This window comes from Aquila chrysaetos, chromosome 3, assembly GCF_900496995.4.
Source record: "Aquila chrysaetos chrysaetos chromosome 3, bAquChr1.4, whole genome shotgun sequence".
NCBI classification, from domain to species: domain Eukaryota; kingdom Metazoa; phylum Chordata; class Aves; order Accipitriformes; family Accipitridae; genus Aquila; species Aquila chrysaetos.
The window spans coordinates 46,792,014-46,809,377 of record NC_044006.1 but is presented as its reverse complement, the minus strand read 5'-3'; the positions used below and the strand labels follow the sequence as shown (position 1 = coordinate 46,809,377).

General features: G+C 36.6%; 1 protein-coding gene across 1 annotated transcript in view; it reads right to left on the bottom strand.

Annotated features, from left to right (window-relative positions):
• Positions 1 to 17,364, bottom strand: part of AGMO (alkylglycerol monooxygenase) — a 198,192-nt gene that overhangs the window by 104,417 nt on the left and 76,411 nt on the right. Inside the window, exons 4-5 of the mRNA XM_030010075.2 lie at positions 12,170 to 12,273; positions 6,154 to 6,249 (exon numbers count right to left, since the gene is read on the bottom strand). Coding sequence (XP_029865935.1) covers positions 6,154 to 6,249; positions 12,170 to 12,273 — 200 coding nt within the window. The remainder of the gene's footprint in view (positions 1 to 6,153; positions 6,250 to 12,169; positions 12,274 to 17,364) is intronic.

Genomic DNA, 17,364 nt, shown 5'->3' with positions numbered 1-17,364 from the left:
GGATCTTTGTAACAGTGAGAAAATCCAGCTTCTAAAAGCCAGTAGGCTGTCAGACAATGTGACCTGTTTCTAGGAATTCTACTTAAATCATCTGCATCACTGAGAGTTGTCAGACACAATCTTGAACATCAGACTAGGAGAATGGCTGTAATCACTTCTAATTACATTCATCTTTTTGATGACTTTTAGCAAAAGTCTCGTGAACGGTAAGTTTTTGATCCCTTGTAACCTGACTAGGACAGATGAGTGTGTTTCTAATTTGAAAGGGCACATCAGACAGACACATGTCTATTTTTGGCTATAGCGGCTGAATTAAAGAAACTAAATTTGTCCTTTCATTAAATGAACCAATGTATTAGAATACAGAAAATGAAAGGTTTTGTTGGCATGTGCTATTTGAATTCAAAATGAGTTTCCAGCATCAAATTCAAAAGAGACAGCAATTTCACAATTATACTCAATACATTGGATTATTACTGATTTTACCTTTTACTGGTGATGCTCTTTATCAAAAAACCAAAAAAACCAAAAAAAACCCCAAAAACCAAAAACCCCAAACCAACAAAAAAACCCAAACCGCATTTCTCATCTCATCCAGGAAAGCAGATCAGTCCACCACACTCTGTTTCCACTGTGATCCATTCAATACCACTTGTATACCACCATTTTGCAAAAATTTCCATGTTACATTTGACTCATTACTTACTGACCTTATAGGAACTATTCACAGTATATTAAATTAAGCATAAATACATGTCTTTGTAAACAAGGCCTCGAGGTTTTTTTACCTACCAGCAAAGCATCTCCATTTTTCATTTGCAAACTATTGAAGATTTTAGCTCATTACCAAAAATCTTTCTCCAACTCCACAAAACAACCACAAAACCAAAACTATATTCTTCCCACTGCAAACACTCAAAAGCATTATAGTCAAATAAGTTTGTTAAAATGCTTTTTAAATTCAAAGTCTCATTTCTTGATCAGATTTACCTTTCAGTTTTAAGAAAATGATTACTAAATTGCTTCTAAATTACTAAACTACTGAAAATACTTTAAATAAACCTTGTTACACTTGTTTACTCCTGTGTTCTTTTCTTGTTTATTTAAATGACACTACAGCACACAATGTGGAAAAGGTAGGTCCAAGAAAATGGAAAAATGAAATTTGCAAAGAAATAGAGGACCAATCTCAATTCTTAGGGACTGGGAATTAATAACTGAATATTTTCTCCATTTTCTCATGCTGTCACTTATTTATCACACTGTCCTAAAGATTTTATGATTCTTTTAACATCCAATAGACTTTTGTCTCATAGAGCTTCTGCTTAAAAAGACACATATGTCCTCTAGAGTTTCAAGACTAGCTTTTGCTATTGATACATAAAAATATATGTATTTCTTTTAACTAGCAGTACACCTGTGATTACTGTATTTTACTTAATTTTACTTGGTTCTTCAATCTGCTTGTTTAATTTCTTTATTGACCCTGTGCTCATATTTGGAAAAAACAAACCAAAACAAAACAGAAGATTTTTTCTGAATCTGGCCATCTTCCTAGGTAAGAGCTGATTGATGTAAGGACTTCAGGATTGGGCTACACCAGCTCACCTGTACTCAGGCAGCCCAGATGGGCTGTGTGTGGCTTCCTGCCAGGAACAGAATTCCTTTTCATGAAAGCGTGAAGTCTCCACAATTTCCCTCTCTTTCAAAGTTTTTCATTAAAGAAAACTGAGCAGAAGTCAAAGCTAAAGAAAGTCACAGACAGAAACTTAGACCAGTACACTCTGCACATAAGTGCAAAATATTTTTTGACAAATACAATATACTTCCACAGCAAGTTTCAGTTTTACTGAATTGGTGTTTTCTGACAAAAACAAACATATTTTGGCCTATAACTTTAGCAATTTCACATCTCTTTTTCCAGCCTGCATGAGGTGTTGCCAAAATTTTTCCCATTCCTTGCCTGTTTTCACCCATGTTACTCCTGGTTAATAGTAGTGGCTCACCTTTTTCTGCTCCCAGAGTTTGATGAGGTAGAAAGACTTAAACAAGGGAAAAAAAAATGCCTTAAGAAACCTGACTTCCGTGAGTATGGTAAAGGGCAGATTACAGTCTTTCCTTAAATTAGAAAATTAAACAGAAACTAATGCATGTCAAAGATCAAACAGGCAAGGAATAATCTGCTGCTGCAATTACTACCAACAGGGATTGATTCAGTTGATACTTTCCAAATGCAATTTGACATCTCATAAAAATTACAGCTAAACCAACAGAAACTAATTTCTGTTTTTCACAGGTGTCTATCAGGTTATAAACGCACCTAACTTATTGGTTGTAATAAATGCATAAAGGAAGGATATAGTTTAATATGAGCCATAGACCTTCCGAATCACCTGTGAAAATAAACTGAAATGGAGTATTTCTGTCTGTCAGTAACAGTCCTGAAACATTTTGTGGCTTTTGAAAAATTAGATTTTTAGTGCTCTTTGACCAAAGTATTTTTTTTCACTCTCCTTATGATCTAGATGAGAATGGTCTAGTCATAGAAACGTTACTCCCAGACCATTTAAAAGCAGGTCTACTGACTCATTCCATTGACCTAAATAGTATTGGATAGGACCAAAAATTGTTTTCTCTTGATTTATTGAGATCCTATCTTTATGCACCATTAAAGAAAAGTATTTTCTTCAGTTGTTTTTGTGTTGGGTTTGGTTGGTTTTGTTTTTGGTTTTGTTTTTTTTTTTTTTCATTTTTCATTTAAATAAACTTTTATGAGTTTATTTCAATACCTTGGTGCTACTCAGAGATTTTTAAAAGATCTTTGGAAAAATTCTGATATAATTCAGATTGCCATGTACACAGTGCAATAATGCACAGAAGTAGTGGGAAAAAAAGTGGACTTCAGACTGCAGAAATTCTTGTAATGGGAGAATATAGTTAAATATAAATGCATAACTTAAGTCACAAAGTCATGTTTTCACTCTAAGTTACCCAACATTTCTTAATTACAGAAATGCCTTTCCTGTATCAATAGCCCATTCTGATTTTAGTATATAATAAAAGATCCATACCACCCAAAGAAAGGTATAGTATAATCTTTGTATAAGATATACGGTGTTAAAAATGCTGTACTATTTTATATAAAAGGACAAAAACTAATGCATACCAAGTATGCAGGAAATAAAGAAGTCTAACTGAGATATAACAAGTGGGTACTTTTGATCTTTATGATTTGGTATACTGTCTTCACAGGAATATACAAGCCACTTGAGTTAACATAAAATAGACCGTGTCTGATCTGCTGGTAGGAAAGCTGGACAAAAACTGATGTAACAAATAAGATCAAAGTTATAACACAGGAAACTTCTCTTAGTATTGTTTTAGACAACGCTGGACACATTCAAAATTGAAGTATAGGAAAATATCAGGAAAATATCACACTTTGGCTGTAAACTTTTGCTCTAGGCTGAAACATGGCATAGAAAGTTTCAGCACAGCATGACCATTCTCTTGTAATTACTGAATTAAATTTAAATTACTCCCCAAACAAAACATCTTCTCTCAGAAAATTTCATATACTTTTGTTCTTTCCTATCACCTAAATATCAAATATTCTTTTCTTTTATAAAAACAATAAATTGTGCGTATCCAAAAAATCACCTGTTAAAGAAAAGAGATTTTTTTTTTCCTGTATCTTACTGGATTTTCTTTTTCTGAAGGAGAAAGATGTGTAATCAAAAGTTGTGAAGTTACAATTTCTAAACACACTTGACTAGTCAATGAGGCCAAATCTTATCCAAGGAAATATCGATACTGATTAAAAGCAATAGAAATCTGAGGACAATCTTAACATTTCTTATCAAATGCCACTGCATTTTAGAAGCCAACTATTACAACTTGCACTGGCAGAATAGAAATAATGCAGCGTATCTCCACTCAACCCCTAAAGACATGTCTTGCCACCCTGTAACAGCACCCACCACAGGCTCCCAGAGGACATCAGAGCTGCTGGGGGATGATGAATCTCGGCGCTCAGAGCAAGGGCTCTCAGCAGTCACTGAGACAGGATGCTGTTTTCTATATAACCCCAGGCCTGCAGCCCCAAACAAACTTCTTATGTTGGGAAACTGCTAGAAAGAGATTTACAGAAAGGATTTTCATTTCACTATAATCTGTGCAAGATAATTAGAACCATTAAAATTCAGGAAAAGGATTGTTGAAAAAAAAAATAAATTAGAGATGCCACAGCTTTAAACAGTTAAATTATAGTAGTTGTTGCAAAAAACCCCAGTATAATGGTGAAGCATCATATAAATTTCACCAAAAATATTGGCTAATATAAACCTGCATGGCTGCAATAGCTGCTACTATTTCCCTTCCTTTCCCTTCTCTTTTCTGTTATGCCCTTGCCTTTGAAAGCAGGAAATCTGCTAATACATGGTGTAGCCCTATTTCTATTTTGACATAATTTTTGACCTTAAAGCATGACTTCAACATACTTCAACTGATTTCAGCTGTGCTACATAATCAACAATATCAACATTAAGAATGACTTCCCTTGTAAACAAAGATCTATGATTGGATCAACTGGATCAGTACAAAAGATCCATTGTTTTTCTACTGGCACAATAATTTAATAGTAAGGAGTGCGTATCTTTTCATTGAGACTGAAATTCATTCTTGTTTAGACTAGTGTCTAAAGTTGGCACATTGCACATATGCTATGGAAATTCCTTTTAAGCCCTATGAAGGATTTAGCACTTTAGAGGGATGTAGGCAATTTATAAGCCTCTGAAATTCACTTTAGAAACTTTAGATGGCACCAGTGCTGAGACTCATTGAGTTACTGCTATGCAGCAGAACATTAGAAACCCCTCAGCCAAGGAAGAAATGGCTTCAGACAGCAGAGAAGACGTAGATGAGGCATATTATATTTTTCTCAGTGGCAAAACACACTAAAACCAGTTTGGGGAACCTAAGGCACGGTCAAAGAAACTTTGCTACCATGTGATTCAGAGTATTCACTTGCTATAATTTCAAAGTGTTCAAATTTGTTCGAAACATTTTGACAGGCTTAATTGTGTACTGCTTGAGTTTATTCCAGTTCTGGTGATGTGTGTGACATTTTAGTGTAAGCCTTTCCTATTCACGCAGTGTTGCAGAGCATCAGACGTATTAATGATTCTAGAAGTGTGCCCAACAGAAGTAGAAATTTAAACAACAGAAGTTTGCTATTGGGTCACTGTAAGTAGCTTTTTCCCTTTTTTTTTTTTCAAGGAAACACACAGAAAAGAGAAAATAAAAAACTGTAATTTAAGCAACACAATCATCTAAAATAGCAGACAAAGAAAATAAAATTGCCTTCCAAAAGAATTGTCCTATAGATTGCATAATGAAACCACAGAAGGAAAAAGGTATCTGTGTAGTCAGAATAATCAAAGGAGTAAGTGTTGTACAGATAATTAGCCCACAACCCATTTGGAGCTACTGAGGAATACGTTTCTGACATATAACATGGCATACCTTGAAACACCTCTACTGTAGTGCAAGGGAGAAGGCAGAAGGCCGCTCAACTACCTCAGAAGTGTGGGAAACTGCTTAGTAATTACAGTGGGTTACTAACTGTATATGTATGTAAACTAGATATGGTCTATGCACTCACAAAACACAAATAAATAGGTGCAGTCATAAACAAATATCCATCAGATAATCAAAAAGCATTTTTCATCCAAGAATTACTTGCACTAAGAAGGAAACAGTATCTGACTTCAGATGCGACACTAAACGATCTTTAAGAAGCCCTGGGTTTTGGATATTTTTCCCTAAAATTTTTATCTTAGAAATGTAATCCGTTTCAGTATCTGCCACAAATGTTTAATAAGCTGCAAGATAGGAAAATATAGTATTAAAATAGCAAAAAGTTTTGATTCCTTACAGTTTGTTTTTTTTTTTAATTTAATTGGGACCAACTGGCCTCATTGCTTCTTATAAACTTAGCAATATATATTCAGAAAAAGGAATAAAAATGAACAGATGTTTCTCCTTAAAGAAGTCAGACAAAGATTTTTCTTACACAATAAATCAGCTGCTAGTGGATTTCCAGGATACTGCTCCAGGCTAACTGTTTAGGTATGGCTTAAAACCCCAGTTTACCTCTGTATGTATCCAAAACTGGTAAAGCAGATTAAACTGTAGATGAACAGCAAACACTGAAGGGGGAATGAAAAGAGCCATAGGCAAGTTGAAAATCTGAAAAAATTAGAAAGAAAATATATGTTAGATATATAATTCTAAATTTATGATGATATAATGAAGTACCATCTCAGGAGCTCAAAGCACTGCACAAGATAATTGTTTCTTCTAATACCTCCATAATGTAGACATTACATAGAATAGATACTGATTATTATGTTACTACTAGGTGTGCTATAGCAAATGAAACATAAATTGATGCACAAGTGATTTCCCAAAAGTCATACTGAGCAAGTAGAAAAATCAAGAAAAGAACTCAGAAATCCTGAGCTTAGATGTTTATTCTGCATACTGTATGGAGCAGACAGTAATATATCCTTGACATGAAGGGTTCACTTATAGGGAAGAATTATCACAGAGTAAGCAAGGTGTCAATGTGTAACACTATAGCTTTTCCATCCAAACTCTCTACATGAGCACCATAAGGGCAAGGCAGCTTATTTGGCTTTCAAAGTTAGTTATAAATTCTCACCCTAACTTGCTCATGGCATCTCCCTTGAAGCCCCAATTTATTACTGAGTTCTAAAGATGTACTAGCGTGAAAACAGCTTCAGAAAACTGCTTACTTAGGAAAGACACTGGTACCTTACATACAGAGTAAAGTCCTAGGAATTTCACAATTAATTGCTTAACTGACTGAGCAATAGAATAAGACTTTCAAGACCTTCATGTGTTAAAAGTCAGTCTACTTTCTTCAGAAAAAGGCTTTTTTTTTTTTCTACCTGACTTTGTGTTATACCAGCTGCATTAAGAAGTTAATCCTTCCCTAAAATACAGAGATTTTTTTCTAAACCAAACAGTAAGAGGTATCTTCAAAACTTCAAATCTCTTATCACTCAGGGAAAATCTGGGCAGCAGATAAGAGCTCCCTGTGAAACACAGCAAAATTAGCAAAATCTGTTTTCAAGTTCCTATTGTCCTCACAAAAATCAAATCTTTGAACATCAGAGAAAGCAATCTGATAGCCATTACAGGCCTCCTGAGCCAGGAATTCCTTCAGTGTAAATCTGCACATAGCATTTAATTCTGATATGCTCTCAGTTTTTGTCAAAAGGCCTACCCAATAGGTAAGACGTCACACTGGGGCTGTGAAACAACCGCACCTCCATCCCCATGATGTGACTGATGCTCTCAAGAAAGTCATCACAGTTGTATCTCGCTATCACAAGCCAATGGAGGACGAAGGCCCTACAATCCCAACTTGGTCTGCTGGCTTCAACCCCAGACAATGACTGAAGCATTAGAAAGAAACCCTTAAGTCACTGCAGTATCACCTGGTAGGGCTGGGACAGCTGTGATTTCAAAAACTACATTCAAAGGCTTTATGGATCACAGCTGCCCCACAAACTACAAGTGGGGCATTTCTGGTTGTATGTCTTGGAAATTCTTTTCAAAGAAGTGAAGGAATTCAAAGGTGGTAGGAGGCTTATGCTAAGATTCTGGAAGTTGGGGAAATAATGTAAACAGCTATATTGTTTTAATCGGTCTGATCCTCAAAGGCTGAAGTGTTTGCATAAGATTTATAAAACAAAAAAGAAAGAAAAATATATTTGAATATTGCATATTCAATCCCTAAGAATCACTCAGTCTAAGTAAACTCACAAAAATTCACAGCAACTTTTACCTAAGGTGGCAGATAGTAAATGCCATCGGGGGGATGTGGTATTTAGGTGTGAAATTCTGGAGTAGAGGTGGGTAAGAGACTTCTTTAAGAATTAAAAATGCAGATCAGACTGCCTTGTGCAGAAGACTACTAAAAAGAAGAGTGACTTTCAAACCCACAATTCTCCATGCTCTGAAAAAGGAATGTAGTGCAAGTCTCTCATACTTTAGAAGAAATGCCCTAAACACCAGCATGGAGTCAATTTCTTTTCCAAGTTCCTTTTTCCTCCTCCCTTTAACCTGGACCCCCTTAGTATTTAATTATTAAAAGTGGGTGAGCTATGAAGGGAAAAAAAAAAAAAAAAAAAAAAAAAAAAAAGAAAGAGACTGAGAGATATTTGTCCCACAACAGCCTGAAGGCTGGCATGGTTTTTCTCAAAGGTTATCTTACAAAGAAGCCAACAAAGGAGTAGAATACACGGCCACATTTAAGTAAAGCTACTGCAGTTTTTTTCTTATTATTGATTGTACCTGTCTAATGATATGATAAGAGCAGGAAATTTTTTAAAAGGAATGGAGAGGAAGTTGATTAAAAAAAAAAAAAAAAAGAAACCAAAAACCCCAAACACATGCTTTTCAGATTATTCATGGAAGTGGTTGCAGGACTGAAAGCAAGGTTAAAAATTATATGCTATTTCTCTAAAAGTATCAGGAGCAATTTGGTGGTATTTACAGATGACTCAGAGGGGAAGGAAGGATCGTCTTCATATTTATTTTCTAACCTACTTCTCACAATCAGTACTATGATTTCCCTGCTAAGTGGTGAGATGAGGGAAATTTTATATAAATCCACAGGTAAATTTGAGATTGACAAAGGAGAATGCTTTCCTAACTGCCTCATGTTTCCTCGCAATGTAAGCTTTATTTTGCACAGAAAGGATTTCAAAGATCATTTACAGGAGTAGAACCCATAGGGAGGAATGAAAACCTCTCCCATACAAAAGATTTGGTTTCTCCTATTTGTGGTTCCTCTGAAACAGCAAGATCAGTGTCGGGGGCGGGGGGGAATCATTAAATAGTTTTTCACTGGAAATGCCAATTCACCAAATCAAAACATTTCATGCGAATGTACCAGCTTTCACTAATTTGTAGAGGAAAAGCTTTCCTGGCTCCAAGATGGAATTTCTGGTTAACACTGCAGAAGAACGTTTATCACACTCACAGATCTTTTCCCACTTGTGGATTCAGCAACAGAGATTGAAAGCGAGCCACAATAACCGATAACCTGATGGGAAAGGCACTCAGCGAGGGGGTGGAGAGGGAGTCATATCTGGGGCTGCTGCACTGCTGCACTTCACGCTTAAGGCATTGCCCCTTTTGAAGGGTGTGTGTCCGCTGCAAGCTCTCCGACGTGGCCATGCTCTACCTTTCTCCCTCCCATTTTCAGTAAAAGCTTATATACGCTTCCATTGCAGAAAGGGAAAACTTTGAAACTCCTGAGGTTTAGCAGGAGGGCTGAGTTTCCTGCGCTGAGCCCCTCCGTTTCCATGCTGGGTCTCTGGGGCCACCTGCCGATGCGGCTGGCTCTCACCCGCAGGCTGCTACAATTCTGTGAGGATTCTGCGGGAGTTAAAGGTAAGGATGAAAAAAAAACCCAAACCAAAAAAACCCTCCCACAAAACCCCATCCCTTACAGATCCCAGACCTGGCAGACTCCTCAGCAGATAAGTGAACTTGGTGACTCTCTGCTGAAAAGAACAGCATTACCTATTCCCTTTCCAGATTTATGTATAGACGTTTCCACTGCTTTTAAACCAACAAGACGTAATTCAACCCTTTATCTAAACGCACAGTCTAAAGCTATCAAATTATTATGGATCTAATATTTGCAGTTAAATCTTACCCTTGGAGAACAGTTGAGAACTGGTACTCAAAGAATTAAATCATAGCTTTTCAAGGTGTATATGCAACGCTCTCCTTTCATAATTGCACTTTAACTGTTTCACCAGAAGCACAAAGTTATATAGCATTAGCTTGCTGGTTTCTTCTTAAAAATGAATGTACATTTTTTCCCCATCTTTTTCCCACAGAATTGCCTTCAAAACCATCTCTCAGTCTTAACAGTAGGTCTGCTTCTCTATGGCCCCTCCACTGGAGTAACAGAAACACCGTGTGTGCAAACGACATGAAGCAATACACATTTGGTTCCAAGTTCAGGAGTACATCTCACACCACTGATTGCACTTCAGGCATGTTTTTCTCTTCTCTTTCATGTCACATCTTTTCAATCAGCTCAAGCACAACCCACACAGATTAATATGCTGATTTATTTATCTTAAAACGTTTAACTTAAAACGCATACAGAGCTGGCAGCAGAAGAGTCCCACAATCCCACACCATCCACCACAACTTTCTCACAGCCTGCACAAAACTGGATGTCAGACTGCATTCAACAGTACACATTCGGCAACATCAGATCACTCTCAGCGATCAACTAAAGGCTTCACTTTCAGCTTTGAGGCAGATGCATCCATGGGCTTCTGGACAAGTCTGGCAGTCCAAAAAAATAGCAGTGCTGTAAGAATTAGCAAGAATTGTGTTCATGCACAGTAAGGCTTTGGAGAAAGAAAACTGGCATGCCTCTCAAAAGTTCTGGGGGGATGCAAACCAGTGTCTACATTTACCAAATGTTTTGGCTAATAACAAATATTTGGTGAAAAAAAAAAGCTGCACACAAAGGTATTATGGATTCCTAGGTTCCTTTCCCTTTGCTCAAAGCAAATGAATTTTAAATGTTCATATATAATTTGTCAAGTGGTACCAGTGTGGTCCTGAGGATGGTCTTCAGAATCTAAGGCAGCCAGACATCTTGGCCTTCCTGAATATTTTATGCTCTCTGAGGTATCATCCTCAAAATCACGCAGGCAGGCAAAGTGCTCATGCACACACCCATACACACAGGCTTTTTGTCTTTTTTGAATTATTGTTTTTGTTAAGCATTTGCACATATGGTCCCAATGGGTAAATATGCAAAGGTTAAATCTTTAACATGGCAGTATTTACACAGGAAGCAGAGTTGTGACAGAGATGCATCCCTTCCGCTATTGTTCATTATGGTCATTTAAATTCGAGTCACTCCTGCTAACATCAGATGATTATTTTCTACATTAAAAAAATAACTAGAATTTACATAGAAGACTTTAAGAAACAAATCTAAGAAACAGTTTCTGTTTCATGATTTCCAGAAGAACTATTCATTTTTCTGGAACCTAGAAGTTTAAGTCATTTAATGTTATGGGCTTGAAAAAGTTATGAACAACAGGCTAAGTCCATGCTCAGTTACGTGAGCATAAATCTAGACTAACTTTACTGAAATTAATGGATTTACACTGGATTTGCATGTGTGAGCATACACTCTTGGCTTTGAGTCATTTGCTCACAGGCTAGCTATAGAGATTGCCAGAGGACTGTGGGTTTCCTCCACCACCAGTATTATACCTCAGTGGAGAAGAGCATTCATATATTTTATATATATAAAAATACATTGAATATTGCTTTTCAACTCTAATTCTGAAAATTCAAACTTTGAAGTTATTATTCTTTTTTAAAAAACAAACTACAATCTGAGTTAAAAAAATAGTCAAAAGAGAACATGAGAGCACAACTAAGGAACTATCAGCAGTTACCCTGGGCACAAAACAAAACACTGAATAGTATGTTACATTTATGAATGTATTTGGAAATATGTATTTTTAAATCTGTAAATGAGTACTCAATTTATATTGCATGTGTACACAGCTCACCATTTAAAATAAATTATATCTGAAATAACACTAAGTAAAAGTAGTGGCATACTGCCCTTACTTCCTAGAGTACATGACATGAATAAGCAGAGACAAATAAATACATTTGCATGTCCAAAGCAATCTTCGGTAATGATTTCTCTCCCTGCTCCTTTCAGTTATACAGACATATTCTAGAGTAGTTATGTTATACTCTGATCTTTTCCTGTACTTATGCATGAATAACATTGTCCCATTTTACTCAAAAAGCTATGAAAATATAAATGCAGGGTTATAATTAGCCTTCTTAAACTTAACTAGTGTATCTCTTTTCAAGTTTGCTGTACAACCATTAATGAATGTATTTGTAAAGCTTATGATTCTCAGATTCATCAGTTTCAACTTCTGTGATTTCAGTATCAAACATCTTAAAAAATTTGTATGTTTTTCTTTTAAGCTAAATAAACACTGTGTTTTCACTTTCACCAAATCTTGTTGATATTAATTTGTTTGTCAAATCTTGTGCAACTTACCCAGGAGGTGTATTTTTGCAGTACAGATTGTCTCAAGGCTGTGAATAAGTTGTAATCTTCAGAACTATGATGTACTTGGTGCGCTGCCCACAGTATATTAACCTCTGCAAAACACATAATTTCTAATGAGGTATGTACTAGAGAACAAAGCAACATTTGTTTCCCAAGGCCTTTTTTCTTAAGCTAAAAGCAACTAATCCCCCAACTTACACTTTGCTCTTTTACCATAGTATAGCAGGTAATAAAACCTAATGTTTAGAGCTGAGTTTGGGTAGGCTGGGTTAAATGTCGGTAAGTGGACACAAGTCAGTGTAATTTCCATGCTGAGGAAGGCGAGGCTGTAGCAGGAACTAAAATCATTGCTGGAAGAGCAGAAGGATGTATGAGATGAGAGTTAAACAGCCAGAAAGCTTGAGCCAAGCCCTGATAACATGAGTCAGTAAGAGCTCTGTTATGGGGTTCTGAGAGACAAGGACTGAAGAAGATGCTTCATGCCTGCATTTGTCCATTGAAGTTATATTCCAACCGGTGTCTGCTGTTATGCTTACAGTTTTCTGGAACATGTATATCTTCAAGCCCACTTATGGCACAGACCACAAAACACAGACATTGCCTGCCCACTAGTGACAAATGGAAGAACAAATGGCCACTTGCTGAGAACTCTGGACTCAGCTGAAGAAGAGCAGTGGCTCTATTGTGTTACAGTTCAAAAAGAGTTGCTGGAGTAAGGGCAAAACGAGTGTCAGCCATGTCCCCTGAAGGCATGATACCTCTAATGCACTGCAGTGAAGAAGAATACTTCAAAATCCTGATTGTATTTCAAGGCATTTTCTCATTAAGTACAGATCTGGGTTGTCCCTCTGCATGGTATATTGATATCTGGACAGTCTTAAGTGGGAGGTTAAGACAGAAATGTTCAAGGCCATCAGATGTATAGCTATGAGGTTGACCTTAATTATAGCAAAACAAGAAAGTGGGAGGTTACTGCAGCCCAAATAATGCTTATTTAGCATAAACCTAAATTTAAGGTCACAGGTATTTCAGAGGATGAAGTACACACAAAGCCTCAGCTGATTACACAAATTAAAAGTTAACTGGCTGTCTGCCAGCTGCACACTCCCATTGCCACTGACTTGTTTCACCAGAGCAATTATAAAAGTGCCTTTGGCGGATACTTGAATCCCATTCACAGAATGATCTTGTAATGTGTATGTAAAGTCCTGAAATTATCTGGTGCCAAGCTTACGTCAAATAGTTTAGGTATGGTGATTAACATGTACTTGCAATGTAAAGTAATGCCAAAAAATCCTCTTAATGAATCTCAAGGTGTCTTCACTATTTCAGGGGACTAGATAGTCTTGAAACAGGAGGTAAGTCTTGTATGCTAGAAAATGAGAATTTTAAATCTAATGAATTTTGACAGTTTGGTGATTTACATGACAACAACATTTTTGAATGTGCTCCAAGTCCTTGAAAATCCTTACAATTGCTGAATTAAACCTGTAATTCCAACTATCGTAAAACACTTAACACTCAATCTGAGAATTCTTCCTTCTTTAAATGCATTTGTTCCTGAAGGAACAAGTGTTCACTACACCAAGAATTAGTGATCTCTCTCTCAAAAAAACCCCAACACCACCTTTAATACATCTCTCCCTAATGAGCTCACTAGGAGATTAATTATTCAGGTGAGCTTCAGTACTCAGTAATAATTTGTATTTGAAATGTTTCCCAAGACCTGGACAGAAGCTAAATGAGTGAACAAAGCATCTGAAAAGGTGGAGGTTAAAGACCTGTCTCCTTAGTTGTTTTAAAAGCATTTACTTCCTATCACAAACTGTGTGTAACACAAGCCTCCACTGAATGAGGTACAGCTGTGCAAACAGGGTACAGTAACTGGATCTTGCTTCTTTCCCTCAGTCATTTTTCAGCATTATGAAAAGTTCAAGGAAGGGAATCTATGATGATTTTTACAGTCTACTTTCATTGTAGTTAAGGTCAAATGGTTTTCAAAATGAATTACTAAAAAGGCATTTTATTAGCATTCATTTTTAACTTAAACTGCCTCTTACACTAACAAGAATATGGAATAACGTAACTGAATATTGGTAAAATGTTAATCTTTCAGATGTGCGAGTCAGCTTAAATGATCTATCATTCAAAAATATACCACAGGAACATTAGGGACATAAACAAACAATTCTGCCACAAGTAATATAACTGCTAAAGCTGGTTTTGACTTCTGTTACACCTAAGTAAATTAAATCCTGCTCCTTAATCCTATTCTTGCTGACGTCAATGACAGACTATGTTAAAATCCTTGGCTAGATAGGCAGGGTTGTTGATAAGAAATAATTTTTGTCTTCAAAATTTATCTGAAGAAACTGATCATCAATAACTTTTTATTTGAAGCTAAAGAATAACATCATGAATAAGTGTGAAATAGTTCACCCCAAAACTCAGTCTGTAAGCACTAGTACATTAAAAATGTTACAATCATAAAGCCTAAAAGACATCTCACAAATGTAAGAAACAGACCAAGCATTCTTCAAGGAATACAGCTGACTGCTCACCAACTACCCATGACAGAAACCAAAATGTATGTGTCTATAGAAGAGTTGCGGTTTCACTTTTTCATTCATAATGATGATAACTTGAAGCAAAATGAGAAAAGTTATTTGAATGAGAATGAAATTGTAAAAGACTCTCTCACATGCACTTTCTCATATGTATTATTACATAATGACCAAAAAAAGAGAGCAAGACCGAGACATGGCCAATTCCAACACAGAGTTTGTAAAAAAATCTGTGTAGAAAATGGGAAGTATTACCGCATTTTGTAGATCTTTCCAGTCAAATTCTCCTATGAAGCCACAGGAAAAACGTAGGTGATGAAAGTGGAGAAAACACTCAGACAATGCTATAATGGAATTTTTGATGTTTCCTAAGTCAAACGTGATTGGTAAATACAATTAAAAAAATACATAACTGCAATACACATGCGCAAAACCCCTATTTTTGATTCAGGAGAGCGAACATCATAGAATCATAGGATAATTCAGGCTGGAGAGAACCACAGGAGGTCTCTAGTCCAACCTCTTGCTCACAGTGGGACCAGCTTTACATTCCTGCGTACTACACCCAGTTGGGTCTTGGAAACCTTCTGCGTCTTCCGCTATTATGAAGAACTATCTCTAACAGAAGATAAAGGTGGCATTTCCCTTTCATGTAGTTGTGAGGAAAGTTATAGTATTATAATCTAGCACAGCAAGGGCCTCCTTTCCTGGTGTGGCTTTCCCCAGGTTTGTGTTAATAGGTGGAGACCTGATGAGCTATTCACATCTGGGGAAGAATAGAACAACTACATCTTGCTACTGGAGTTAATTATTGTTTAATACATTACTATTACCATTGTACAGAACCAATGAATATTTTCTTCCAACACCCAATATAAACTGCAAAAGAATCAGCATGTAATCCCAAAAGAGAATGAATGATGCCATGCAGATAGTTGAGGAAGGAAAGAAAATTGGTGCTACACAGGAGTTGCTGGATGATGGATGGGTTATCATGTGGCCCTCAGTTTTCACTCTAGCTCTTTAAGTCTCCATGAAGTTCTCTCAAGAGTCAGACTTGCAGCTGTTAAAATCAGTGGGCTCCAAGCAGTTGAGATATTTGTGTCCTAATACTAATTCTAAAGGAAAATTAAGATTTGTCTTTTTTAGCATTAGTTCAATATATTAATTCTATGGATAGAAGAAAGAAAATGAGAGGCTAAGGGAAGTGGCCTGGAGAAGAGGAGGCTGTGGGGGAACGTAATAGTAGCCTTGCAGCACCAATGAAGCATCGGTTACCAAGAAGTTGGAGCCAGGCTTTTTGCAGCAGTTCCACTTTATCTTCTTTTCTGGGTTTTCCAAAAGTAAGAAAGATTAACAATGTTATCCTTCTTTTCCACTTTTTCCCTCCCTCCTCCTCCTAATAAATACATAAAATGTTTCACACACTGTCACAAACATATTGGTATGGCAACTAATGATTCTACTTAGCCTTATTTTTTTTCTATTTCAAATTTATTTTTTGACACTAATCAAATCCCTTTCTATGAGACCCAAAGATAGATCCAATGCCTGGGCCATATTTCACTACTTCTGAAGCATTTCTTTTGTGGCAGTAGAAACTGGTCATCGTGCATGTAAGATTTCTCTTTAAGAATACATAATGCATAGAGTACAAAATGAGGCTTTTTTATTAACTTCTGTAGCTTTCAGTGATTTCCACAGCCCAACACATTTTATTAGCATCAGGAGAAAATATGCATGCCAAAAAGCCCTGTAGTCATTTCAAAGAGTGATGTCAATGAAAACAACCTTTTTACACAGTCCTCAAAATCAGTGAAATGGTAAAGATTTGATGAATCTTTAGTGAATAAAAAAGATTAAATAGACCTTTTAATTAAAGCTTTGCACACAGCTTTATAAGACCTGGATCTAAAGTAAAGTGGAAAAAAAATAGATTATTTAGAAATACATCCATATGATGAGTCATGTTGTTTCCATTCTCTTTCAGTCAACGCTGACTGTAGCTAGAAGAACAGGTGAAAGTTTCCCCTCAGCATCTACTTAAATTTAAACAAAACCTTCAGTTTGACTATGCTTGCCATCTCTTATAAGGTTAGATACCTTCCGTATTCAGTGAGGAACTGAACTACTATTTACCTAGCTAGAAACTTAGAAGATAGCAAAATTACATTGACTGTGCCACAGGTTACCACATTACAGTGACCTCCACAAAGCCAAGCATGTGGCAAGAAACCCCTCACCCACGGCATAGTCCCTGCTGACCCCAGCACAGAAACTGCTGCTTCCTACAGCAGCTGTAACCTGCAGCGCTTCAGAGGCAGGTACACTGTGCTGCATTCCCCTATGAGCAATAGTAAAAGGATCACCTCATGGGTCTACTTCTCTCCAGTCAGAATCAGCAGAAACCCCAGGACAACCGAGGAAAGAAAAATGGCCTGGAAGGTAAATCTTCCAGTCATCCCTTCCCTCTTCTATGCATTTCAACCCTTCCTACAAAGATAAAACAGAGAAGAATACATAGTACTTAAATAATTTCTCCACTAAACTATTAGCTTTTCTTATTTCACAAAACAACTGTTTGATTACTTACTACCTTCCTGCCTTGTTCTAATTGAT